General features: G+C 47.5%; 1 protein-coding gene across 1 annotated transcript in view; it reads right to left on the bottom strand.

Moving 5' to 3' along the window:
• GUCY2D (guanylate cyclase 2D, retinal) overlaps nt 1–15,712 on the bottom strand; it is a 44,817-nt gene extending 29,105 nt beyond the window's left edge. Inside the window, exons 1-3 of the mRNA XM_034427074.3 lie at nt 14,903–15,712; nt 6,224–6,525; nt 216–570 (exon numbers count right to left, since the gene is read on the bottom strand). Coding sequence (XP_034282965.2) covers nt 216–570; nt 6,224–6,525; nt 14,903–15,611 — 1,366 coding nt within the window. The 5' untranslated portion in view covers nt 15,612–15,712. The remainder of the gene's footprint in view (nt 1–215; nt 571–6,223; nt 6,526–14,902) is intronic.
• Between the last annotated feature and the right edge of the window lie 11,112 nt (nt 15,713–26,824).

Raw genomic sequence — 26,824 nt, 5'->3', positions numbered from 1 at the left:
GCCGTGGAGGCCAAAAACGGGCCTCTGTACAGCCTGCTTTTAGCTGGTAGAGTCCTGCAGGAGGCATCCGTCCTGTCTCTACCCAACCACCCCACCGCTCCCTGCCCCTCTTCCCCACCAGCCCACGGAGGAGAACTACAATGCTGATCCGGCCCTCGAAGAAATCCAGTTTGACACCCCTGTTCTACCCCGTCTCGCTTGGCTTCCACACTTACCTCCGGTACAAAGGGTGCCACGGTTGAACCAACAACCGGGGTTCGAAGGCGCCTTGGTATTGTAAGGCCAATGGACAGCCTGCCCTATGAAACGCAGGATCCCAGAATCCAGGTCTACTATGTAAGCCGGGTGAAGACGGCTGCCTCTTCCATCCGTGTCCAAGACGATGTACGGGACCTCGGCGCCTCCCTTTTCATCCGCTGACACCGGTTGGCTAAAGCCTTCCAGCTCAAAGTCCCTGGCGTGCTCAGCAATGGTCGTTCCTACCACCCTCTTGCCGGACAGACGAGCATTCTCCACAGCCTTGGCTAGGAAGTAGATGGAGTTGAAAATGGTGCCGAACAAAGGATGGGCCTAAAAGGAGAAGGAAAAAGAACTAAGCCAAGATTTCACATTGTACTTTTGTGTACATTTACACCAAAGAAGCACGGTGGTGCAGTGGTTAGAGCGCAGTACTTGCAGGCTACTTCTGCTGACTGCCGGCTGCCTGCAATTTGGCAGTTCGAATCTCACCAGGCTCAAGGTTGACTCAGCCTTCCATCCTTCCAAGGTGGGTAAAATGAGGACCCAGATTGTTGGGGGCAATGTTCTGTCCCCAGCCCCACGCACACACACCAACAGACGTTCAGGAGTTAAAGACCAAACCAGCCGGCAAAATCCTTTTCCTTATGATAACGGAACTTGGCAACAACCTAATGGCTGCCTGCCAAGAGTTTATTATTTACAAAGAGGAGAGATAACTTCTCCCCGCTTCTGATACATCAAAGGAAAGCAGCTCAATAATTACGGAGTTAATCAAGTCCAGAGATAATCCAGCAAAGTCTATAGCAAAAGTCCGGCAATGCAGAATGGCGTGGAAGCTTTCAGCTTTGTTCATCACAAGGTTTAACTGGCTACCACGCTCCCTTTTATATCCTGTGGTGTGTGGTCCAGTGACTCAGCCTAATCTCGGGCACGCCTTTTCTTCTGTTGCACGCGCTTATCTCTGCGATGCTGGCGTGGATCCAGCCAAGACTCATTACCCTCATCACTGTCCATCTGTGGCTGCGTAGACGTGCTTGGCCTCAGCCCTATCTCTTGCCCTTCGGCGGACACCGAAGGCATTGCCAGAGAGGAGGGTCCTGGAGAGGGAGGCCTTGCCAACTCCCCTCCTTCACTCTTGGAATACTTTCCTGCCGATGACACAGGCTCCGGTAACGGAGCCACAACAGGCAAGAGGCTGACTCTGTAAACCGCTTAGAGAGGGATGGAAAGCGCTGTAAAGCGATAGCTAAGTCTATTGTTATTTGCTTGGTTTCCTACACTTTTGCAAACGTAGAGGTGCCATTTGGGGAGGCAGGAACCTTGTGTCTGAAGGTTCCACAGCAGTTGTGGGTTGCTCCCGGTTCGCACCGGTTCGTAAGAACCGGTAGTAAAAATTTGTAGTAGTTCGGAGAACCGGTAATAACATTGGCTGGCCATGCCCCGAACTGGTCCCCAGCCCGGTCGCCGCTCGCTTACCCCGCCCACCTTATCAGAGGCTTTTTTTTTTTTTTAACTTTTAAAAGCATTTTTTCTACAACCTCTTCGGCCGAACAAAATGTTTTTAAAAGTAAAAAGAAAAAAGCCTCTGATGATTGCGCGGCTCAGCTGGGATCGTCAGAGGCTTTTCAAAGCATTTTTTTTCTACAACCTCTTCAGCCAAAAAAAAAAAAATGCCTTTAAAAGCCTCTGACGATCCCAGCTGAGTTGCCGGATCGTCAGAGGCTTTTAAAAGCATTTTTTTTTCTGCAACCTCTTAAAAGGTTGCAGATCGCCTTCTGCCGCCGATAGCCTCCCACCGACCAGTACGCTCCCACAGAGAGGGACTCCTCAGGGTGCCATCAGCCAGGCAATGTCGGCTGGCGACCCCCAGGGGGAGGGCCTTCTCTGTGGCAGCTCCTGCCCTCTGGAACGATTTGCCCCTGGAGATACGAAGGATATCGGATCTCTGGGTCTTTCGCTGTGCCCTGAAAACTTTTCTTTTCCATCAAGCAGGGCTGGCGTGAAACCCCCCCCCCCTTTTTTTTTTTGTAGCTTTTTAAATTGTCAATGGGTTTTAGTTTGAATGTTTTAAATTTTGGGCCAAAGTCATGTAATTCTTTTAAAAATTTTAAATTTTGTTTGGGTATGTGTTTTAGTTTTGGCTGTGCACTGCCCTGAGTCCGCTAGAAGAAGGGCGGTATACAAATTGAATAAAATAAAATAAATAATAAATAATAAAAAGATGGAACTAACATTTTGTTAGAATGACACCCCTTTATTGGGGTGTGGTTTACATCATGTATTAATCTTGGTATAAACAGCTTAATCAAGGAACGATCGAAACCACTCCCACCCACACGGACAGGGCAAACCGCTTGAATAGAAACGGGGAGCAAACCCCGCTCTCCGCTCTCTTTTAGCACTGATGATCTTACCTAGTTGGGTCATGAAACGTCTGCGACAAAACCAGAGGTGGGCATCACGTCATTTTACCACCGGTGTTTGCCGCGTACCGAAAATGTGAGCGCGTCCGCCGTTTCGCACAGGCGCCCGGCCTTCCGTGCATGTGTTTTGCTCACGGACGCGGCTTTCACGCATGCGCGCGGCTTAGAAAATGTGGCTAAATAGAACGGCGTAGTGCCGGGGCGAGGAGGGCGGGCCCCACAGGTTGCCACGAACCGGTCCAAACCAGCTGAATAACACCACGGAAGAAAACAACCAACCTCGGGGAGCATCAAGGACCCCATAATCCTCTTCCTCCTCCTCCTCTTTTTCCTTCTCCTCCTCCTTCTCCCTGCACTCCACAGACCCTACTCCCTTCTAGCAGTGATAACATTACCTAGTTGGGTCATGAAACATCTGCAAGAAAACAACCAAGCTCAGAGAGCACCAAGGACCCCACAGACCTCCTCCTCCCCTTCTTCCTCTCCTTCCTCCTCCTCCTCTTCCTCTTCACAAACTCCACTCCCTTCCAGCACTGATGATGTTACCTGTTGTGGCTCCGTTACCGGAGCCTGTGTCATCGGCAGGAGAGGAGTCCGAGAGTGAAGGAGAGGAGTTGGCAAGGCCTCCCTCTCCAAGACCCTCCTCTCTGGCAATGCCTTCGGTGTCCGCCGAAGGGCAAGAGATAGGGCCAGGGCCAAGCACGTCCACGCAGCCACAGATGGACAGTGATGAGGGTAATGAGTCTTGGCTGGATCCACGCCAGCGTCGCAGAGATAAGCGCGTGCAACAGAAGAAAAGGCGTGCCCGAGATTAGGCTGACCACTGGACCACACCCCACAGGATATAAAAGGGAGCATGGTGGCCAGTCAAACCTTGTGACGAACAAAGCTGAAAGCTTCCACGCCATTCTGCATTGCCGGACTTTTTGCTATAGACTTTGCTGGAGTATCTCTGGACTTGATTAACTCCGTAATTATTGAGCTGTTTCTTTTGATGTACCAGAAGCGGGGAGAAGTTATCTCTCCTCTTTGTAAATAATAAACTCTTGGCAGGCAGCCACTAGGTTGTTGCCAAGTTCCGTTATCATAAGGAAAAGGATTTTGCCGGCTGGTCTTTAACTCCTGAACGTCTGTTGGTGTGTGTGCGTGTGGCTGGGGACAGAACAGTTCCCTAGCTGGGTCATGTAACATCTGCAAGAAAATAAGCAAGCTCAGAGACCACTGAGGACCCCACCATCCTCTTCCTCCTCCACCTCCTCCTCCTCTTCTTCCTCTCCTTCCTCCTCCTCCTCCTCCTGCAAGCCCCACTCCCTTCCAGCACTGATGATGTTACCTCGCTGGGTCATGAAATGTCTCTAAGAAAACCTACCCAGCTCCATGGACTCTTTTCTTCCTCCTGCTCCTGCTCCTCCTCCTAAACTCCCTTTTCTTCAAGCACTGATGATGTTACCTAGCTGGGTTAGGAAACGCCTGGATAAAATAACCAAGCTCAAAGAGGACCAAGGATCCTACAGTTGTTGTCGTCCTCCTCGTCCTCTTCCTCCTCCTCCTCCTCCTCCTCTCCACAAACTCCACTCCCTTCCAGCACTGATGGGTTATGAAACGTCTATAAGAAAGGCACCAACTTCAGACAGCACCAAGAACTCCACTGTAAACAGGTAAGTCACCAACTGCAGGTTCGAATCTCGCCAAGGCTCAAGGTTGACTCAGCCTTCCATCCTTTCTCAGGTAGGTAAATTGAGGACCCAGTTTGTGGGGGCAATAAGCTGACTTTGTATAAATATACAAAAGGATGAAGGCTGTTGCTTAACGCATTGTAAGCCGCCCTGAGTCTCCGGAGAAGGGCGGCATATAAATCAAATTAAAAAAAAAAAAAAATAGGCCCTAGAAACTCCATTGTAGAAAATCTGGCTTCTCCATCAGAGACCCATCGCGGAGCAAAATCCATGCATACCGTAGGAGGAGGAGTGGAAGAAAACGGAGGCCGAGTCAAAAGAGGCATCGACCTAGAACTCTCTATGTCGCCACCAGCAAGAATAGAATAGAATAGAATAGAATAGAATAGAATAGAATAGAATAGAATAGAATAGAAAATATGATATGGAATGGAATGGAATGGAGTGGAATGGAATGGAATAGAATAGAATAGAATAGAATAGAATAGAATAGAATAGAATAGAATAGAATAGAATAGAATAGAATAGAATAGAATAGAATAGAATAGAAAATATGGAATGGAATGGAATGGAATGGAATGGAATAGAATAGAATAGAATAGAATAGAATAGAATAGAATAGAATAGAATAGAATAGAATAGAATAGAATAGAAAATATGGAATGGAATGGAATGGAATGGAATAGAATAGAATAGAATAGGATAGGATAGGATAGGATAAGATAGGATAGGATAGGATAGGATAGGATAGGATAGGATAGAATAGAATAGAATAGGATAGGATAATAAAGTTGGAAGGGACCTTGGAGGTCTTCTAGTCCAACCCCCTGCCCAGGCAGGAAACCCTCCACCACTTCAGACAAATGGTTATCCAACCTCTTCTTAAAAATTTCCAGTGTTGGGGCATTCACCAAGCAGATTTTCACTGACCTTTATCTACAGTAGTGGCCAAAATTGTGGAAACCCTTTTGGGGAAAGTGTATTTTTGAGGTTTGATGGCTTAAAAACACCGCTTTTTTGGGGGGGTGGGGGTTCAAGATAATCCTATTTCGCTGCTGGAATGGCCTGGGAATAGCCCAGACCTTCACCCAGTTGAAAATCTAGGGAGCCGACACAAGAAACTGGTTAGTCAGAAGCGACCCAGCAATCAAACCCAGTTCATAGAAGCCATCATTCAATCTTAGTTTCACATTATAAAAGCTGCAGAACTCAAAGACTGGGTTCCCTCCATGGGAAGACGTTGTAAGGCTGTAATTCATGCTAAAGATTACCCAACTAAGTATTAACTGACACGGGGATCATTTTTGTAGATCTCCTTTTTTTCTATGGGGATCGTTTTTGTAGAGCTCGTTTTTTCCTATGGGGATCATTTTTGTAGATCTCCTTTTTTCCTACGTGTTTCACTTTTCTCCTTTATACCATAACTGCTATTCTAAATAGCAAATCCTTCCTAAAAGTTATTGCACTACATTCTCGATTAAATTATCTTTCCGTTGATATATAATTTTATGGTGGGACTCCCAAAACTATTAGCTAGTATTAAGAAAATACATTTTTTTCAAAAAAGGTTTCCACAATTTTGGCCACGGCTGTAATTCCGGATAAGTGCCCGCCATTAGTTGAAAAGATTCCTGTACATCGGCGTGAGGAGCAATAAATTAAATTTAAATGGCCCTTCAGGTGGGGAGCTGATCTTTTCCACCTGACGTACCTCTTTTGCGACCTTCTGACAATGCCAGATTCACTTAATGACGCTGTTACCGGCTCAATAACTTCAGCAATGGAAATATTGGGTTGAATTGTGGTCATAAGTCGAGGTCTATGTGTATGGTCTGGATTCCCACCAACCCTCAACCCCATTTCTTCCCCCCGTCAGTTGGGCACCTTCTCCGCGCTGAGTTGTCCGGGAATCTCTTTCGTCTTCTGAGCCTCTTCAAAGACCTGCCGGAAAGAATATTCCGGAGAGTCGATGGTGACGGTGAGCACGGCATCGTACGCCCGGCGTAACTTGAGGTTGTCCTCCAGCACTGTGTAGACCTCCTTCTGGTAGGGCAGGCTGTAGGTCAGGGCATCGTAGGGGATGAAAATGTAGCTCCCTTGAGTCATGGCCATCTCTTCGGCCTTCTCCAGGAGGAGGCGCTGCTCCTCTCCGCCCAGAAGGACGGAGTGCATGCACATGATGACCGCTGCAGAGGGAAGGGAGGGAGGGAGGGGGAGACATGAACAAGGAGGAGGAGGAGGAAGAGGAATGAAGGAGAAGGAGGAGGAATGAAGAGGGAATGAAGGTGGAGGAGGAGGAGAAAGAAGAATGGATAAGGAAAGAGAGGAATGAAAGAGAAGGAGGAAGAAGGAAGAAGTTGAAGAAGGAAGGGGAAAGGAGGAGGGATGAAGGAGGAGGAGAAGGAGGAGGAGGAGGAGAAAGAAGAATGGATAAGGAAGGAGAGGAATGAAAGAGAAGGAGGAAGAAGTTGAAGAGGAAAGGAGGAGGAGGATGGAGGAGGAGAGGAGGAGGAGGCAGGAAGGAGGAGGAAGAGGAGAATGAAGGAGGAGGAGAAGGAATGAAGGAGGAGAGAAGGAGAGGAGGAGGAGACATGGAGGAGGGAGAATGAAGGAGGAGGAGGAAGAGGAGGAATGAAGGAGGAGGAGGAGGAGGAGAAAGAAGAATGGATAAGGAAGGAGAGGAATGAAAGAGAAGGAGAAAGAAGTTGAAGAGGAAAGGAGGAGGAGGATGGAGGAGGAGGAGGAAGAGGCAGGAAGGAGGAGGAAGAGGAGAATGAAGGAGGAGGAGAAGGAATGAAGGAGGAGAGAAGGAAAGGAGGAGGAGGAGACATGGAGGAGGGAGAATGGAGGAGGAGGAGGAAGAGGAGGAATGAAGGAGGAGAAAGAGAAGACATGGAGGAGGAGGAGGAGGAGGAGGAGGAGGAGGAGGAGGAGGAGGAGGAGGAGGAGGAGGAGGAATGAAGGAGGAGGAGGAGGAATGAAGAAGAATGAAGGTGGAGGAGGAGAAGACATGAACAAGAAGGAGGAATGGAGAAGGAGGAGGAGGAGGAGTAAGAAGAATGGATAAGGAAAGAGAGGAATGAAAGAGAAGGAGGAAGAAGGAAGAAGTTGAAGAAGGAAGAGGAAAGGGGGAGGATGAAGGGGGAGGAGAAGGCATGAAAGAGGAGGAGGAATGGAGGAGGAGGAGGAGGAGGAGGAGAAGACATGGAGGAGGAGGAGGAGGAGGAATGAAGGAGGAGGAGGAGAAGGAGGAGAAGACATGGAGGAGGAGGAGGAGGAATGAAGGCGGAATGAAGGAAAAGGACAAAGAGAAGGAATAGACCAAAAAAAGGGGAAGAAGGTGAAGAGAATTGAGAGTTTATCAAAGTCGACCCTGAATTGTTGGGACTGATAAAGAAAAGAGCCCACCATGTCCATCTGAGGGAGCCCATTCAGGCCAACCCAAGTTCCGAAGCCTCTGAGATGCCATCACCAGACCTTTGACCAGGAGCTCCAGAAAGTCCCAAGATGTGCTTGACACACATGCGATGGCCCCCAGGCAACACTTTCCCGCTCCTGGCTCCTCAAAGCCCTCCAGAGAAACCCTCCCCAAATAACTGGACCGCCTCCTCTTCCTCTCCACAAACCCCACTCCCTCCTAGCACTGATGGTGTTAGCTGGATGGGTCATGAAACGTCTGCAAGAAAACCACCCAGCTCAGAGAGCATCAAGGACCGCACAGTCCTTCTCCTTCTCCTTCTCCCTATTCCTTCTTTCTTCTCTTTCTCCTTCTTCTCCTTCTTCCTTCTCCTTCTCTTCTCTTCTCCTTCCCCTTCTCCTTCTTCCTACTCTTTCCTCTTCTTCCTTCTCCTGCTCCTTCTCCTTCCCCTTCTTCCTTCTCCTTCCTTTTCTTCCTTCTCCTTCCTCCTTCCCCTTCTCCTTCTTCCTTCTCTTTCCCCTTCTTCCTACTCTTTCCTCTTCTCCTTCTCCTTCCTTCTCCTGCTCCTTCCCCTTCTTCCTTCTCCTTCCTTTTCTTCCTTCTCCTTCCTCCTCCTCCTCCTTCCCCTTCTTCCTTCTCTATTCCCTTCTTCCTACTCTTTCCTCTTCTTCCTTTTCCTTCCTTCTCCTTCCCCTTCTTCCTTCTCTTTCCTTTTCTTCCTTCTCTTTCCTTCTCCTGCTCCTTCTCCTTCCTTTTCTTCCTTCTCCTTCCTCCTCCTTCTTCCCCTTCTCCTTCTTCCTTCTCCTTCTCTTTCCCCTTCTTCCTACTCTTTCCTCTTCTTCCTTCTCCTGCTCCTTCTCCTTCACCTTCTTCCTTCTCCTTCCTTTTTCCTTCTTCCTCCTCCTCCTCCTTCCCCTTCTTCCTTCTCTTTCCCTTTCTTCCTACTCTTTCCTCTTCTTCCTTCTCCTTCCTTCTCCTGCTCCTTCCCCTTCTTCCTTCTCTTTCCTTTTCTTCCTTCTCCTTCTTCCCCTTCTCCTTCTTCCTTCTCCTTCTTTCCTCCTTCCTCCTCCTTCTTCCCCTTCTCCTTCTTCCTCCTCCTTCCTCCTCCTTCTTCCCCTTCTCCTTCTTCCTTCTCCTTCTCTTTCCCCTTCTTCCTTCTTCCTCCTCCTCCCCTTCTCCTTCTTTCCCCTTCTTCCTACTCTTTCCCCTTCTTCTTTCTCCTTCCTTCTCCTTCCCCTTCTTCTGTCTCTTTCCTCTTCTCCTTCTCTTCCTCCTCCTCCTCATGCCAAATAATCAGACAAGCATTCTTTGTCTGCCCCATTCTTCCCCCTTATAGGAATCCTCTGCAGCTTTGGAGGGAATTTAAATCTTTGGGCCAAGAAAAAGGACATCCTCCATTTAGCAGGGAGAACAAGACGGACTTCCCCTGCATGTCCATCAAGAATCAACCCTAACATCTACCTACCGACAACTATGATTACGGTTTAAACTTCCCACAGTTCTACTTAGGCTTCTATCTGTAAGGAGGAAAAGCTGTTTTCAAAAGGGGGAGACATCCTTAATAATGTTTAGTATTCAATCAACCAATCAGAATAGAGCTGGTCCAACCCCCTGCTCAAGCAGATCCTATACCCGTGATGGCGAACTTATGGCACGCCTGCCACATAGCCATATCGGTGGGAACGCGAACTCAGCTCCGGCGCACATGCGCACACTGGACAGCTGATTTTCGGGCCTTCTGGGCCCACCAGAAGTAAGGAAACAGGCTGTTTCCTGCCTCCGGAGGGGCTCGGGGGGGTGGGTGGAGAAGGCCCATTTTTCTCTCTCCCCAGCCTCCAGAACCTTCTAGGCATCTGGGGAGGGCAAAAACAGCCTTCCCCATCCCTCCGGAGGCTGGAAATGGCCCGTTTGCCAACTTCCGGTGGGACAGGAAGTTGGCAAATGGTCCGTTTTTGGCCTCCTGGTGTGTGTGTGAGGGGAAGGCCGTTTTCGCCCTCCCCAGACTCCTAGAAAGGCTCTGGAGGCTGGGGAGAGCAAAAAACAGGCCTTCGGGTCCCACAGTAAGTTGACAAATGGGCCTTTTTCGGCTCCAGAGGAGCTCTGGGGAGGTGGGGAAGGCTGTTTTTGCCCTCCCCAGACTCCTAGAAAGGCTCTGGAGGCTGGGGAGAGCAAAAAACGGGCCTACCATGCCATCGCGTGCCAGGAGCATTGGGGGGGGTCGCCCACGCATGCGTGGAGGCAGGGTGCATAGAATTATGAGTGTGGGCACACACGCACATGACACCACCACCCCCGCCACTCCTGGCAAGTGATGGCAAAAAGGTTTGCCATCACGGCCCTATACCGTTTCAGACCAAGGGATGTCCAGTCTCTTCTTTAAAAACCTCCAGTGATGGAGCCCCCACAACTTCTGGTGGCAAGCTGTTCCACTGGTTAATTGTCCTCACTGTTAAGGAAGTTTCTTCTTCATTCCAGGTTGCTTCTCTCCTTGATCAGTTTCCATCCTTTTGTTTCTCGTCCTGCCTTCTGATGCTTTGGAAAATAAATTGACCCCCTCTTCTTTGTGGCAGCCCCTCAAATACTGGAAGACTGCCATCATGTCCCCCCACCCCCAATCAGAGAGTGGCATTCAGCCGGTTCGGATCGGTTCGACTGAACCGGTAGTGGAAATCGTCCGCCCACCAGTGGTGGGTTTCTCCCGGTTCTATCCGGTTCTTGCGAACCGGTAGTAAAGGCGGCGGGAGACTCTGCCCATCTGCCCGGACGTCATCATGGATGATCTGCACATGCGTTGCAAACTGGTAGTAAAGTTAAGTAGAACCCACCCCTGCTGCCCACCCAACCACCCACCCACCCAGGCCAGCTCTCTGCCATTCTGTTTAGGCACGTTTTTGAGGCTGGGTGCATGAGTGGAAGGCAGGCGAGTGCACAAATCTGGCATGCGCACGCACAAACGAGTATCCGTGCGCACGGCGAACCAGTAGTAACATAATGTGAAACCCACTGCTGCCCTTAATTCTTCTTTTCTTTAGACTGGCCAAACCCGAATCCTGCAACCGTTCTTCGTATGTTTTAGACTCCGGGCCTTTGATCATCTTAAATTGCTCTTCTCTGTGTTGTGGTCCGCCAGCAGCCTGCAGAGCTGGCAGCGGAGTCAGACAGCGATGAGGCTGAGGAAGAACAGGGGCCAGTCCTGGAGGCTGGGGGAGGCCCAGATGAGGGCTCTGCGTCAGAGGCAGAGAGGGGGCCAGGGCCATCGGGGAGTGATGCACGGACCTCGGAGCCTCCAGAGGCTGACAGTAGAGAGGCAGAGGAACAGGAGGATCCTGTTCCTAATGCACGCATGAGAAGAGCTGCCAGAAGGAAAGAGCAGCTCAAGCAAAGAGGACAACTCAGGAGTAAGGCCAAGAGATGATTGGCCCCTCCCATAAGGCTTAAAAGAGACCAGCAACGGCGTTTGGGCTTTGCCGGAAAACAACGTTGGTAGCTTCATTGTCTCCTTCGTCTACGTCTTGTATTTATTTTTGTATCTGGGACTTCTGAACGTTTGCCAGGAAAGGCCGTTGGCAGTTTGCCTAATTGGACCAAGGTTTGCGATAGGACTGAGGAATTTGTGTTGGGAGGAATTTGCTTTCATTTAGTGGAACGACGCTGGGAATGAAGTCAATTCTCAGCTGTTCGAATCAAGTTTGTTTGTTTTTTTCACGGACTGATTTTCCTACTACTTACTCGGGCCCGGGTCACACCACTCTGCTCTTTTTCTGCTCCTATTTTTCTCTTTGCTGCTACGGAAATTAAATAGGAGAGATTGGACAACCGTTTGTTTTGAGATGCTTTAGGATCGTCTGGCTTGGGTCAAGGGGTTGGACCATCTTAATAGCAAGCCAGGTTAGCATATGGAACCGGAGTGGGGTGATATGATTTACCCTTGCGCCAACTCAGAAAGCCCATTCTGCCTCGAGTCAAAAAGAGGGCTGTGAAAATATCTACAGACCCCTCGCATCCTGGACATAAACTGTTTCAACTCCTACCCTCAAAACGACGCTATCGAGCGCTGCGCACCAGAACAACTAGCTAGACACGAGGACAGTTTTTCCCCGAATGCCATCCCTCTGCTAAACAAATAATTCCCTCAACACTGTCAAACTATTCACTAAGTCTGCACTACTATTAATCTTCTCATCGTTCCCCCCACCTATCTCCTCCCGCTAATGACTGTATGACTGTAACTTTGTTGCTTGTATCATTTGTACCCTACGGCTATCATTAAGCGTTGTACCTTATGATTCTTGATGAATGTGGCTTTTCTTTTATGTACACTGAGAGTGTATGCACCAAGACAAATTCCTTGTGTGTCAATCACACAATAAAAAATTCTATTCTATTCTATTCTATTCTATTCTATTCTTTGCTGGTGGAGTTGAGATATCTGGATGGGGAGGAACAGGCTCAAGCTCAACCCTTCCAAGACTGAGTGGCTGTGGTTCCCGGCATCCCGATATAGTCAGTTGACTCCATCACTGACTATCGGGGGCGAGTCTTTGGCCCCCACAGAGAGGGCCCGCAATCTGGGAGTCCTCCTGGATATGCAGCTGTCCTTGGAGGAACATCTGACGGCTGTAGCCAGGGGGACCTTCTGTCAGGTTCGCCTGATCCGCCAGTTGCGGCCTTTTCTTGATCGGGATTCCCTGTGCACAGTCACTCATGCCCTCGTCACCTCGCGCCTGGACTACTGCAACGCTCTCTACATGGGGCTCCCCTTGAGGAGCACCCAGAGGCTCCAACTGGTCCAGAATGCAGTCACGTGGGTAATCACAGGAGCTGCCTGGCGCTCCCACATAACACCGCTCCTGCGTGAGCTGCACTGGCTCCCAGTGGTCTTCCGGGTGCGCTTCAAGGTGTTGGTTACCACCTTTAAAGCGCTCCATGGCATAGGACCTAGTTATCTTTGAGACCGCCTGCTGCTACCGATGACCTCCCATCGACCCGTGCGCTCCCACAGAGAGGGCCTCCTCGGGGTGCCATCAGCCAAACAATGTAGGCTGGCGACCCCCAGGGGGAGGGCCTTCTCTGTGGGGGCACCTACCCTCTGGACTCAGCTGCCCCCAGAGATAAGGAGAATCCAAGACCTCGGTGCCTTCCGCCGTGCCCTTAAAACTTTCTTTTTTCAGCAAGCCGGGCTGGCTTAACATATTTTTTTTAAAAAAAATTTAATTGGTTTGTTATTTTAAATTGGGGCCAAATTAATATATATCTTTTTAATTGCTTTTAATGTTTGTATTGTATGTTTTTATCTGGCTGTACACCGCCCTGAGTCCCTCGGGAGAAGGTGCTGTATATAAATTTGAAATAAAGATAAAATAAAATAAAATAAATAAATATTGGGCTGTTCAACCATGTCTTGGAGAGAAGTTCTCCTGACCAAGAAAGAAGCTGCATGAACATGTGGCTGAGTCACATGGCATGATCCTTGTCATATAAACCAACGTTTATAGAGTCCCAGAGTCAGACAGGATCTCTGCAGCCACCACGTTCAACCCCATCAATCCTGAAATTCAAATCACATGTTCGTTTTATCTTTGAAGCAGGGGCGGGATTCAAAAATTTTAGCAATCGGTTCTCTGCCCAGCTGCTGGGTAGGCGTGGCCATGGTGGGCGTGGCCCAGGGGTGGGTTCTACTTACCTTTACTACCAGTTCAGATCGCCGATGACAACATCCGGGGCGGGGGGCGGGGTTTCCCGCCGGTTTTTCTACCCGTTCTTGTGAACCGGTCCGAACTGGGGGCAACCCACCACTGGTGTGGCCTTCTCGGCCTCCTGCACCACAGCGGGAGGGGGGGCGTTTTCACCCTCCCCACGCTCCGGAGGTGTCAGCACGTCAAGATGCATTTATCCTAGTGCTGACATGAGAAGGAGAATGCAAGTGTCTGCAACGGGACGGTTGCCTTTCACCTACTTATTTTAGCTGGAGATAATGTCCCCTAGGAGATGGATGGGAGGGGGGAAATTCTTTGAATTGGAGCAGTAGATTAGGGGTGAATGATTGGGAAGATGGCCAATGAATGCAGAGGAGTGGGGGAAGGAAGAGGAGGGATTTTGGGCCAGCACATCAGTGCTGGCTGCATGGAGTCAGTGTAAAAGTCGCCGTGCTAAATAAAATGAAAATAAAATAAATAAATAAAAAGTTTCAAAAAGGACTTTGTTTGAGACGCAATTTATTTGAAGACGGCCTGAAAACCTGACAGGAGGTTTCCTTTGAGCCTCCGGGAGGGCGAAAACGGCCTCTCCTGGGCTCTGGAGGCCCTCCGGAGGCCCTCCGGAGGCAAGAAACAGGCTCGTTTCCAAACTTCCGGAACTTTCGGGAGGCTACATTGTCCTACTACGAAGAAGGTGTTTTCCCCTCATGGTCTCCTCGAATCAGCTTTGGATCTAGGAAAAGAGGCTTTCAATGTCTCTTTTTCTGGTGATAATTTTTGGAGTAAATGAGAAGCTTGAACCGGCCAAGCCAAGCCAGAAGTGAAGAACTCATCATGGTGGACTTCTTCACCTCAGAAAGAAGAATGAAAGGTAGGTTTCAATCTTCTTCCTGTGGTACTTTTTGGAGCAAATGGAGAAGCTTGAACCGTCCAAGCCAAGCCGGAAGTGAAGAAGCCATCATGGTGGACTTCTTCACCTCAGAAAGAAGAATGAAAGGTAGGTTTCAATCTTCTTCCTGTGGTAGTTTTTGGAGCAAATGGAGAAGTTTGAACCATCCAAGCCAAGCCAGAAGCGAAGAAATCACCATGGTTGACTTCTTCACCTCAGAAGAAAGAATGCAAGGTACATTTCAATCTTCTTTCTGTGATCATTTTTGGAGTACGTGAGGAACTTGAGTCATCTAAATCAATGGTGGACTTCTTCACCTCAGAAGGAAGAATGAAAGGTAGGTTTCAATCTTCTTTCTGTGGTCTTTTTTTGAGTAAATGAGAAGCTTGGACCATCCAAGAAGTGAAGACACTACCATGGTGGGCGTCTACATCTCAGAAGGAACCATAAGGTGACCTGAAGCCCTTTCTCCTAAGACAGACTCCATATCTTTCAAACCTAGGGTTTAACCCCCTTATGTTAGATCTCGCATGGGAAACATCTGCCCATTGCAACCATACCTCGTATATTGTTGGCCTTCTTGATCTTTTGAAGGGCTTCCTCCACCTCACTCGGGTCATCATCCATGGTGGCCATTACGGTAACGGGCAGGCCGAAGTTCCTCAACGAGTCGGCTAGGCCTTGCCCCACTTGGACCCAGAGGTCTTCTTTAGAGGTGATCACAGCCACGTGAGCCCACTGGAAGTGCTTAAGGACAGTGTAGAGCACAACGGAGGCCTGAGGTAACGGCCGCACAAAAGTCCCAAAACGGCCAACCTCAGCGTCATCCGTCAAGCAAGCCCAGGAGACGATGGGCTTGTTCCAAGTTTTACCCAGCATCCCAGCTGCCTGACAGGCCGTCGGGTTAACCGGGCCTACGAAACCAGAGGCGTAATATTCCGCGTTGACTAAGGCCACGAGGGCCTTGGAAGTCTGGCAGTCTTCGTTGACGAGGACGTAATCAAACCAGTATCCCTTGTTTAAGGTTGGGTCCTTGTTGATCCGACTAACAGCCAACTTGGCCGCTGCGTCGGGGTAGGCTTGGGCGTAGATGGAGTCACACTTCCAGGGACCTATCACCCCAACTTTGAAGGTAGTTGCGTGGATGGTGAGAGGAAGGCGAAGAACCAGAGGCCAGAAGAGAAGGGGCCACCAAGGAGGCCCTCTACAGTAGGTCCACCTCGGATGGTTGGAGAGCCAAAGCAGGAAACCCATCCAACTTCGGGTCATGTTGTCGTCGTGGATTTAGGAAGCGATCTGGCGGAGTGGCAAGGAAGGGAAATTGGAGAAGGCACCGAACTTCAGTTCCTCAGGGACCAAGTCCAGAAATCTTTGGGCCCATCTCCTGCCATCAACTTGATCAAGGGTGGCTCTTCACCGTCAAACGAGGGAGAGAGGAAGGGAAGGGAAGAAGGAAGGAGGAAAAGAAAGAGAAGAGGAGCATGAGAGCAGGCTGGAGAAGAATTCAGAATTCCTCCTGGCTTTTCCTACACTTGCAACTAATATGGTGATATTTGTTCTGCCCCAGCTACGGACCCCAAAGAACGCAGCACACACAAAGTCTGTACGAACCTTAGTTTACTAAATTAAATCAGTCTTTTTCAAACAAAGGCTGTTAATTAACTTTCTTAACAGCCTACAAGAATCCAAAGAATAAATAATCGTAATCTTACTATGGTTGGCAGAAAGCCCAGAAGCAATTTGCAGAGAACTAAGATCCAGACGCGAAGGAGAGTGAACGAAGTTGTTCCCTGCAAATTGCCTCAGTCATCGTCCTTCCTTAAATAGGCTAAGGGAGTGGCCAATTAGCCCCAAGCCTTACTCTCGAGGAGACCTCCTCCTGAGGAGCCATTCCTGCCTTTTGGCAGCTCTATGCGCTCGTGCATTGAGAAGAGGCTCCTCCTCTTCGTCCTCTTCACTTATGGGAGCTTCTGGAGGTTCTGAAGACCCTGGCTGAATCCCCGCCTCCGGCACCACATCTTCTCCAGCCTCCTCGCTGTCCGACTCGAGTGCCAGCTGCACAGGCTGCTGGTGCAGCACCACACCAGCCTCCTCGCTGTCGGAATCAGCTACTAGCTGCACAGGCCACTGACGGGCCACAACAATATTGGAAAAAAGGGTTTTACTCACAGGAAGATGGATAGAGTGAAACTATGTCAAATATGCCTATAAAATTGCCATCTCAATGATGACACCGTATTTAGATTATTGGTAGACAAGAAGATATCGAATCTGCAGCATTAGCTCCATAATAGGCATAACCCCCCAAAATGTTGGACCTCCAAAGATCGACTCTCGTCCACTCCAGGTTTCCACTCCTGCTTCGAATGTTCCAGTGGTGAGTTTCAATTTTTTTTACTACCGGTTCTGCGAGTGTGGCTTGGTGGGCGTCGCGTGGCTTGGCGGGCGTGGCTTGGTGGGCATGGCAGGGGAAGGATACTGTAAAATCTCCATTCCCACCCCACTCCAGGGGAAAGGAGACTGCTCAGTCAGGAAACCGTATACCATTTCAGACAAGTGGCTGTCCAGTCACTGCGGTTAGTAAGTGAGTCACATGGTTGTTAAGTGAATCTGGCTTCTCCGTGGAGAAGTGTATGCCAATTCCAGGGTGGGTGAAGACGGCTTCAATTCAGAGACCACCAAACAGGCTTCTAACTACCCTGTTTCCCCTAAAATAAGACCTCCCCTGATAATAAGCCCAATCGGTCCCCGCCATTTCCTCTGGTTAGGGTTAGGGAGACACAGCTGGAAATCAGAAAAGACGGCAAGAGGAGCCCCGTCTTGCTCCACGCGCCCCAAAATAAGACCTCCCCAAAAATTAGGCCAAGCGCTTATTTCAGGGTTCAAAAAAATATTAAGACAGGGTCTTATTTTCGGGGAAACACGGTATGCTAAAGCGAATTCTTTTCGATCTAACAGCCTTCAGGAAAATTTGCTAGCCAAGACACACGCGCACCCCGAAAAATATCACCAAACAGGAATCCGTAAAGATTTCCAGCTCACGCCCATTCCGATTTGATAACATTTCACAATCTTCTGGTCCCTGCTTCTTAGTAAAGGCTATTTCGCTTTTAAATAGAGCCTGACCCATCTTCTAAATGAGCTTGGAGACATAAGAATCCATCCAGGGAGATTTAAGGAGTTAATCTGTCCCTTCGGGTCTTATTTTACATCAAGCCTTGATAACCGACGAGATTAAAATAACTCTCGCGCGCGGTAAAAAGGCTCCTTCTTCCGTAACCCTGGCTTGTGGAGTCAAGGGAAGAGAAGAGGTGTAGCTCAAGGTGGGAATGTGGGGTCCTTGGGGCGCTCTGAGGTTGGGGGGGGGGTTCTTACAGACGTTTCGGGACCCAACTAGGGAACGTCATCAGTGCTGGGAGGGAGTGGGGCTTGTGGAGTGGAAGAGAAGAAGGGGAGGAGGAGGAGGAGGAGGAGGAGGAGGAGGAGGAGGAGGAGGAGGAGGAGGAGGAGGAGGAGGAGGAGGAGGAGGAGGGTGGGGTCCTTGGTGCTCTCTGAGCTTGGGGGGCTTTCTTGCAGACATTTCACAACCCAACTAGGTAACATCAGTTCTAGAAAGGAATGAGGAGGAGGAGGAGGAGGAGGAGGAGGAGGAGGAGGAGGAGGAGGAGGAGGAGGAGGAGGAGGAGGAGGAGGAGGAGGAGGAGGAATGTGGGGTCCTTGGTGCTCTCTGAACTCAGCAGTTTTCTTACAGACGTTTCATGACCCAACTAGGAAACATCATCGGTTCAGAGAAGATGGAGAGATACCTACAGTGTCTTTTAAACTACCCTAAATGAAAGGGAGTGGGGTTTGTGGAGAGAAGGAGGAGGAGGAGGAGGAGGAGGAGGAGGAGGAGGAGGAGGAGGAGGAGGAGGGGGGGGGGGCTATTGCATCCTTGGTGCTCTCTGAGCTTAGCAGTTTTCTTACAGACGTCTCATGACCCAATTAAGGAACATCATCAGTTCTAGAAGGGAGTGGGGTTCATGGAGAGGAGGAGGAGGAGGAGGAGGAGGAGGAGGAGGAGGAGGAGGAGGAGGAGGAGGAGGAGGAGGAGGAGGAGGACTATGGAATCCTTGGTGCTCTCTGACCTCAGCAGTTTTCTTACGGATGTTTCATGAGCCAACTAGGAAACATCATCAGTTCAGAGAAGATGGAGAGATACCTACAGTGTCTTTTCAACTACCCTAAACCATAGTTCCTATCTCCAGAAGGGAGCCCTGTTCGATCACACCAAGGACTGATTTCTCATAGCAACCCACCAGATCCTCTCAGGGCTTCACTGGTAGGAGATATAGAAATGTTCTCCTGTCCTACTGATGTCCCCTTGCAAGTAGCATTTGGTGGCATCTGCTGCCTATCCCAGAGGTAACATGGAGTCTTCTTCAAGAGTTCCAGCCTTTGATTAGATGGATCCTCCAAATATGTCTCTAATCCCCCTTGAAACACCCCCCCCCTCAAGAGGGTGACATCACCACAGAGTTAGGAACTTTGCATAAAGGTTCAAGAATACAAATTCCTGATGTATCCAATCACACTTGGCCAATAAAAAATATTCCATTCCATATTTTCTTTATTCTATTCTATTCTATTCTATTCTATTCTATTCTATTCTATTCCATATTTTCTATTCTATTCTATTCCATATTTTCTCTCCTCTCCTCTTCTCTTCCCTTCTATATTCTACTTTTTATTCTATTCTTTTCCATTCCATTCCATATTTTCTTCATTCTATTCTATTCTATTCTATTCCATATTTTCTATTCTATTCCATATTTTCTCTTCTCTTCTCTTCCTTCCCTTCTATATTCTACTTTTTATTCTATTCTATTCTATTCTATTCTATTCTATTCTATTCTTCCATTCCATATTTTCTATTCTATTCTATTCCATATTTTCTATTCTATTCTATTCTATTCCATTCCATATTTTCTATTCTATTCTATTCCATATTTTCTATTCTCTTCTCTTCCCTTCCATTCTATATTCTACTTTTTATTCTATTCTTTTCTATTCCATTCCATATTTTCTTTATTCTATGCTATGCTATGCTATGCTATGCTATGCTATGCTATGCTATGCTATGCTATGCTATGCTATGCTATGCTATGCTATGCTATCCTATCATTTTCTCTACTCTACTCTACTCTACATTGACTCCAGGACCATTCCAACATTTTGGTGGGGGGAAAGAAAAGAAGACGACGCCATCTTGAGTATTCAACAATTATCAAGCACAAATTCACGAAAGGATAAAACTCCACCTCCTGCAGAGCGAGCTGCGATCGAGCTGCCTTCTTGGCAACCATGCTCCCTTCTCCCATGCTTGTGTCTTTTTTAAAAAATAAATAAATAAATAAACTCCTTTTGACCTCCGAGACGCAGTCACACCGCTTCTTGGCCACCCCTGGAAAGTGATTCACCATTATTTATTTTTCAGCGTTTTGTTTTTCCAAGATCTCAGTCTTGGGCTTGATTTGACGCCCCGAGTCCAAGTTGGGTTGGCCGAGTCCCAATAGCTGTTGTTGAACTTCCCACCGATACCCATTGCCAATCCGGTAAAGTAGAAGCGTTTCTCAATCTTGGGGACTCGGAAGATGGGTGGGTGGACTTCAACTCCCAGAATCCCCCAGCCAGCTTGAGAAACGCTGCTCTACAGGACTGGCAATGGGCATCGGTGGGGAGCCGGCTGGAGGATTCTGGGAGTTGAAGTCCACCCATCTTCATGGTCCCAAGGTTGAAAAACACTGGTCTACAGGACTGGCACTGGGTATTGGTGGGAAGCCGGCTGGAGGATTCTGGGAGTTGAAGTCTACCCATCTTCATGGTCCCAAGGTTGAAAAACACTGGTCTACAGGACTGGCACTGGGTATTGGTGGGAAGCCGGCTGGAGGATTCTGGGAGTTGAAGTCTACCCATCTTCATGGTCCCAAGGTTGAAAAACACTGGTCTACAGGACTGGCACTGGGTATTGGTGGGAAGCTGGCTGGAGGATTCTGGGAGTTGAAGTCCGCCCATCTTCATGGTCCCAAGGTTGATTAGCGATGGGTATTGGTGGGAAGCTGGCTGGAGGATTCTGGGAGTTGAAGTCTACCCATCTTCATGGTCCCAAGGTTGAAAAACACTGGTCTACAGGACTGGCACTGGGTATTGGTGGGAAGCCGGCTGGAGGATTCTGGGAGTTGAAGTCCGCCCATCTTCCTGTTCCCAAGGTTGATTAGCGATGGGTATTGGTGGGAAGCTGACTGGGGGATTCTGGGAGTTGAAGCCTGCCCATCTTCATGTTCCCAAGGTTGAAAAACACTGCCGTAGAGTACACAAATTGGATCCAAACAACCTGTAAACTGTGCCAATTGCTTGTTGTGTAACTGCGGGCAGCTGCGTAAGCTGTCTCGATGCTTCTCCAGCCGGCTTCTTTATGTCAGAGACGGAAGACACGTGAAAGAGTCAGGTGCAACGTATCATAGTTGCAAGATAAGACCCTGGTGAACGTACCGATGGGCTTGAAAGCCCACCAGAGAATCACAGAGATGTAAATTGGACAGTCGAAGAAAACAGGACATCCTGGCAAATAATTTCTAGAGTTTTGACACAAAAACTACAGGGACGCTCTCAATGTAATAGGAATTAGGACGATACGGAGTGCATCGTAAGAGCATCGTTTCTTGATAAATCAGCTGCTAAGATCATCGTCTCTTGATAAATCAGCTAAGATCATCGTCTCTTGATAAATCAGCTGCTAAGATCGTTTCTTGATAAATCAGCTAAGATCATTCTTTCCTGATAAATCAGCTGCTAAGGTCATTGTTTCTTTATAAATCAGATGCTAAGGTCATTGTTTCTTGATAAATCAGCTGCTAAGATAGTTTCTTGATAAATCAGCTAAGATCATCGTCTCTTGATAAATCAGCTAAGATCATCGTCTTCTGATAAATCAGCTGCTAAGATCGTCTCTTGATAAATCAGCTGCTAAGATCATCGTCTCTTGATAAATCAGCTGCTAAGATCATTGCTTAATAAATCAGCTAAGATCATTTTCTTGATAAATCAGCTGCTAAAATCATCATTTCTTGATAAATCAGCTAAGATCATTGTTCCTTGATAAATCAGCTGCTAAGATCATCGTCTCTTGATAAATCAGCTAAGATCATTCTTTCCTGATAAATCAGCTGCTAAGGTCATTGTTTCTTGATAAATCAGATGCTAAGGTCATTTTTTCTTGATAAATCAACTGCTAAGATCATTGCTTAATAAATCAGCTAAGATCATTTTCTTGATAAATCGGCTGCTAAAATAATCATTTCTTGATAAATCAGCTAAGATCATTGTTCCTTGATAAATCAGCTGCTCATTGTTTCTTGATAAATCAGCTAAGATCATTCTTTCCTGAGAAATCAGCTAAGATCGTCTCTTGATAAATCAGCTGCTAAAATCATCATTTCTTGATAAATCAGCTGCTAAGATCAGTTTCTTGATAAATCAGCTGCCAAGATCATTGTTTAATAAATCAACTGCTAAGATCATTGTTTCTTGATAAATCAGCTGCTTTCCACAGACCTATTCTTTGGCAACCTCACAAACCGCAGGAAATAAAACAGCCATCCCAGTTTCTCGGATTTTTGTAACAATTCTGGCACATGTCACATTTAATAAAACCATGACTAAGTGCAGGCCTCCAAGATATTTTGCCTGGAAGCATTCTTCTCTCTGGGGTCTTCTAGATATCATTTCACCCAACGGGACACCTGAAAAGATGCCAGTTGTTCTCGGAGACGAATAAAAAGAAGTAAAATAGAAGGGTTTTTTTTTTTTGGTTCCCACCGTTTGCTAAGACGTAAGGCGATTTGCTCGGGCGTAGCGAGAAGCCACGGGTTAATCAACCAGCTAAGATTAAAAAGGATGATGTAACATAATGTGTGAACAGGTCAAAGGGGTAAGATTAACCTCTAGGGAAGAAGGAAAAAAAGTAGATTTGTAAAGCAGCGGAGACTAACACAAGACCTGAAGTTCTGGGGGGGTCTCCGCGGTGAAGGTCACATTTCAGTACCTACACCTCTACTCACACCCCCTAAATCAGGTGGGAACAAGGCTGAAGAGACCTCTCAGGAGTTAGAAGCATGGAAAAAGAGGGAGTAAAAACCTGGAGGAGGAAGGTTTGGTCGATTTTTAAGAGTTGCAAAAATAAAAACAGGCAGGGAAAGCATTTGCAGACCAACAAATATACGTATATAAAAACAGAAACTTCACAAAGTACCATCTTGGGCCCTACTTGAAAAGGAACAATTTGCTAGCTCCTGTTAAGTCAACGTAAATTGGAGTAGAGTTATTTTGTTTTCCCCCAACCGAATGCCTCATTCTAGATGTTTGGGGGGGGGTTGCCTCCCATAACTATGGGTGCCCAGTTGGTTTTTTTCATCCCCAAAGCAGGTGACATCATCCGCGTGATTGATAAGAGCGCTGATGAGGTTACCTAGTTGGGTCATGAAACGTCTGCAAGAAAACTGCCAAGCTCAGAGAGCGCCAAAGACACACACACACACACCAGTTCAATCCTGCGCTACAAATTTTCTCCCTCAATTGTTAAGAGAACTTTGCTATCTCTAGTTTGAAAGGTAACCGTTTTTAATCCCAAAAGCAGAAAAAGGGATGATACACTGAACAATCTCATTATTTTGTCTCCGGGTTTTGAAGAACATCAAAATATCCGCAACTTTTGGAGAGAAAATTTATCTTCCCCATCACCATATTCTCCTCCTCCTAGCATCACCAGTGTCCTGCATAGCGTCCTTTTTCATTCTGTTATGGCCAACATTCCTGGTTTGCTACGGCAAATAGGCCCTCAAATCCACAAATATTCTCCCTTTTTTTTAAAAAAAAAAAACATATTTCTCAATCTCTTCCCCCTTTCTGGTTCCATCATCCCATCCACCCAAACTCATTTTCCAACAGACACAGAGCGATTTAACTTTTCGCAACGACAAACTTAACCCAGATGCCTGAATTTACAAGAAAATGGACCAAACATGGACCAAACCTTGGAGAATATATAATAAAGACCATTCTGTTTTTCCACGCTATGCAAGAAACGATCTGTTTCCCCCCCCTCTTTTTTTTTCTTTTTTTTGCTGGCATAAGCCACCATTCCTAGTTCCCAGATCCATCCTGATGCTAATCCAGAGCCAAACATATCAGCCTTGTTATGCTACATACACATCACAAATTCTCTTACCAAAGCTGAACGATTCCAAAAAAACCGCCAAGCCCCCAAAAATATAAATATATATATATATATATATATATAATCGATCCACTTGCTAAAATCCAAAAGGATCCTTAGGGAAACCAAGTTAGAATAATGGTAAGGAAAAAAAGGAAGCAACGCCGAGGAAAAAGAACGAAAAATCAATCCTGGCTTTCATCCCCCGTTAGGGGATGATGGGCTTGGAGAAAATGGGGTTTGCCGAGCATTTTCTGGGCTTCGTCCTCCCTCCTTGGTGGGGGGGAGTCCAGGGAATGGGCCCAGTGGTGGCCCATAGGAGCTGGTCTTCCTTGGATCCAAGGAGAGAAAGTGGAGCAGGAGACTTGAGGGCTTACAAGCTTCCCGGTTGTTTATGGAGGAGGGGAGCGAGTTTTTTTTAAACCCATAATCCACATTCAACGGTCTCTTAATAGCTAATCAGATTAGGTCCTCGGGGAGGGGGAAGGGAGGCCGGACTGGCAAGGGGGGGAGGGGGGGAGCAGGAGAGATGCCGTAACCTCACGGCCAGGGTGAGGGAGCTAGGGCCAGTCTAGATGAAGCAGGGAGGCAAAAGAGCAGAGGTCGGTGCGGCTGGAAGTGGTCGAACCTTGCAAGGCGACTGGGTTTGTAGAGAAAGGGACGGAGAGCGTGCCAAACCAAGTACGGGGGAGAAAGGAAAGGATGAAGAAGTTGAAGAGATCCAGTAGAGGGAAGAGAAATTTCTACAAGGCGACTGGGGGGGGGGGAATGGAGCCATGAGCTAAGAGGCAACTCATTGGCCGGAGATTCGAAAGACAACCCATTTGAGAAAATGCTGGTTAGATGTTGGGCAAATCAGGAGACCATAAATAGGTGGTTCGCAAAACGTCTTGGAAAGGATGGAAGTCGCCCGCTGTGAATCCAAAATGCTCTTTTCTATTTCTTTCTTTTCCTTTTCTTCCTTTTTCCTTCCTTCCATCCTTTCCCTTCTTTTCCTTTCATTCCTTCCTTCCTTTTTTCATTCCTTCCTCTTCCTTCCTTCATTTTTCTTCCTTCCCTCCATTTCTTTCCTTTCTTCATTCCTTCCATCCTTTTCCTTCATCCTTTTCCTTCTTTCCGCTTTCTTTTCCTTTCTTTTTCTTTAGCTTCCTTCCATCCTTTTCTTTCCTTCCTTCCTTTGCTCCTACATTTCTTTCTTCTTTTTCCTTCCTTTTCTCTCTTCCTTCCTTTTTTCTTCCTTGTTTTTTTCCGTTCTTTTTTTCTTTTTGCAGGATTGCTAGATAATCAGAAGACAACGTGAAAAGTAGACCGAACTGAGCCAGCAAAAGGAGTCAGATCTAGAGTGGCCCATTTCAAAATGAAGCCAGCTGTTTCTCTTTTGCACCTAACCCAGCTTCGTTTGCAAAAGATTTAATACTTCTGGCAGGTGACTATTTTTGGCCGATACCTACTCGGTTGAACAAGCTTTGTCTATTATTGTCTATTATTAGGAGGGGGGGATTGCGAGCCGCTTTTTCGGCCGAACGTGGTTGGAAAAGTGCCACTGCGACAAAAACGCAGGGAAAATTTGCAGGTTGCAGATGACAGGTAAGGGACGTTTGCAACTGAAAATATCTGCAGCCGGGGAAATTCATCGTCCGAATCCGAGCTTCGTATGCGGATGAGTTCGGATGACAAAAGCGGGTGGGGGTGGGGGGGGAAACAAAGTTTTTATTTCGAGCGCCGAGATTCTGTGCCTCTCAATATTTTTGGGGAGCACAGAAGGAAGTGAAAGAAACAGAGAAGAAAGATTGCACAGCGGAGCAATTTTTCAGCCAAAAAAAATAAAAATAAAAAAGGAGTCGCCTCTCCGCTAATGCGGAGAATCAGTTCTAGGGACAAGCGAACAAGAGCTGTAAACCCGGTTAACGAGAATAAAGCCTAGCATTGTTTAACGTGTGCTTGGAGTGGTGCGGTGGCCTAGAGGTGGAGCTCTGGCCTCACAATATGGAGGCTGTGAGTTCGATCCTAGGTAGAGGCAGATGTTTCTCTCTCTGGGCACAATGAGAAGATATCTGCCGAACAAAACTCCGCATTGGTGACAGGAAGGGCAACTGGCCAGTAAAAAGCTCAGCTCTATTCAGCAGCCCAGACTCCACCCCGCAAGGGATTATGGGGTCGTTAAAAGATGATGATTGTTTAATGTGTGCTTGTCTAATGGAAAGGTATACTGATTCACGCACACGCCTTGTTAAAAGTTGAGGAAACTTGCTCCATTGTGGTGCCGCGCAATTTTAGATATACTAAAAAACATGCTGTCCAGTTTTTGCAACTCTGAAAATAACGGCGTGTGCATTTTGCAAATGCTTGCCAGTTGCAGGGGCGCCCAACTACATATTACAGGCAGTCCTCGACTTACAACGGTTCGTTTAGAGACCGCTTGACGTTACGACGGTTTGACTGAAAAAAAGGTGACTTACGACCGGTCTTTCGCAGTTATGACCGTCGCAACATTCCCCACGGTCACATGATCAAAATTCGGGAGGTTGGCCCTAGTATGTAGCATACCGGGATCACATGATCGTCACTTGCGACCCTAACCGACCTCTGTCGAGCAAAGTCAATGGGAGAAGCCGGAGTTTGCTTTAACGAAGACATGATTTGCTTAACAACCGCAGCGATTCGTTTAACAGCCAGGTCATAAAATCTCGCACGACTCGTGTAGCAAGTGCCCCACGTAGCAACAGGAATTCTGCTCTCAACTGTGGCCATAACTCGAGGACTAGCTGTATGTACAAAACTCTGAAAAACCTTTAAGGATTTAAAGCTTAGCAGGACTGTGCCAGTAAGAGAGATTAACTATTTAACTAAAAGGAAGTTAACTGATCTCATCTCTACTCCCCGCCCGCCACCCCTGTATCTGACTCCCTCCTTCGCCATTATGTCAATGATTTAATTTTATCTGCTACTTATCTTACAACCGATTATTTTATTTTAATTCTTTTTTAATGTTTTTATGCTGTAAGCTGTAACCCGTAGTCATTTTGAGGCAGGACGGACGGCAACTAACTTTCATAATGAATAAATAAAACGAATAAAAACTATTTTCCTTAAAATCCCCAATTTTGACAGGCCAGTTTTTCAACAAATCGTTTAGTCCTTTCACAGACTTAGAAGTTAACATGTTGTAATGAAAGAACCGCAACGCCGGCGACAAAGGAAGAAGAGGGGGCGGTGGGGGGGGTTGCCC

This window comes from Pantherophis guttatus, chromosome 4 (genome assembly GCF_059756535.1).
Source record: "Pantherophis guttatus breed Tessera chromosome 4, ASM5975653v1, whole genome shotgun sequence".
NCBI classification, from domain to species: Eukaryota; Metazoa; Chordata; class Lepidosauria; order Squamata; family Colubridae; genus Pantherophis; species Pantherophis guttatus.
The sequence above is the reverse complement of the archived record's forward strand: the minus strand, read 5'-3'. Positions and strand labels throughout refer to the sequence as shown.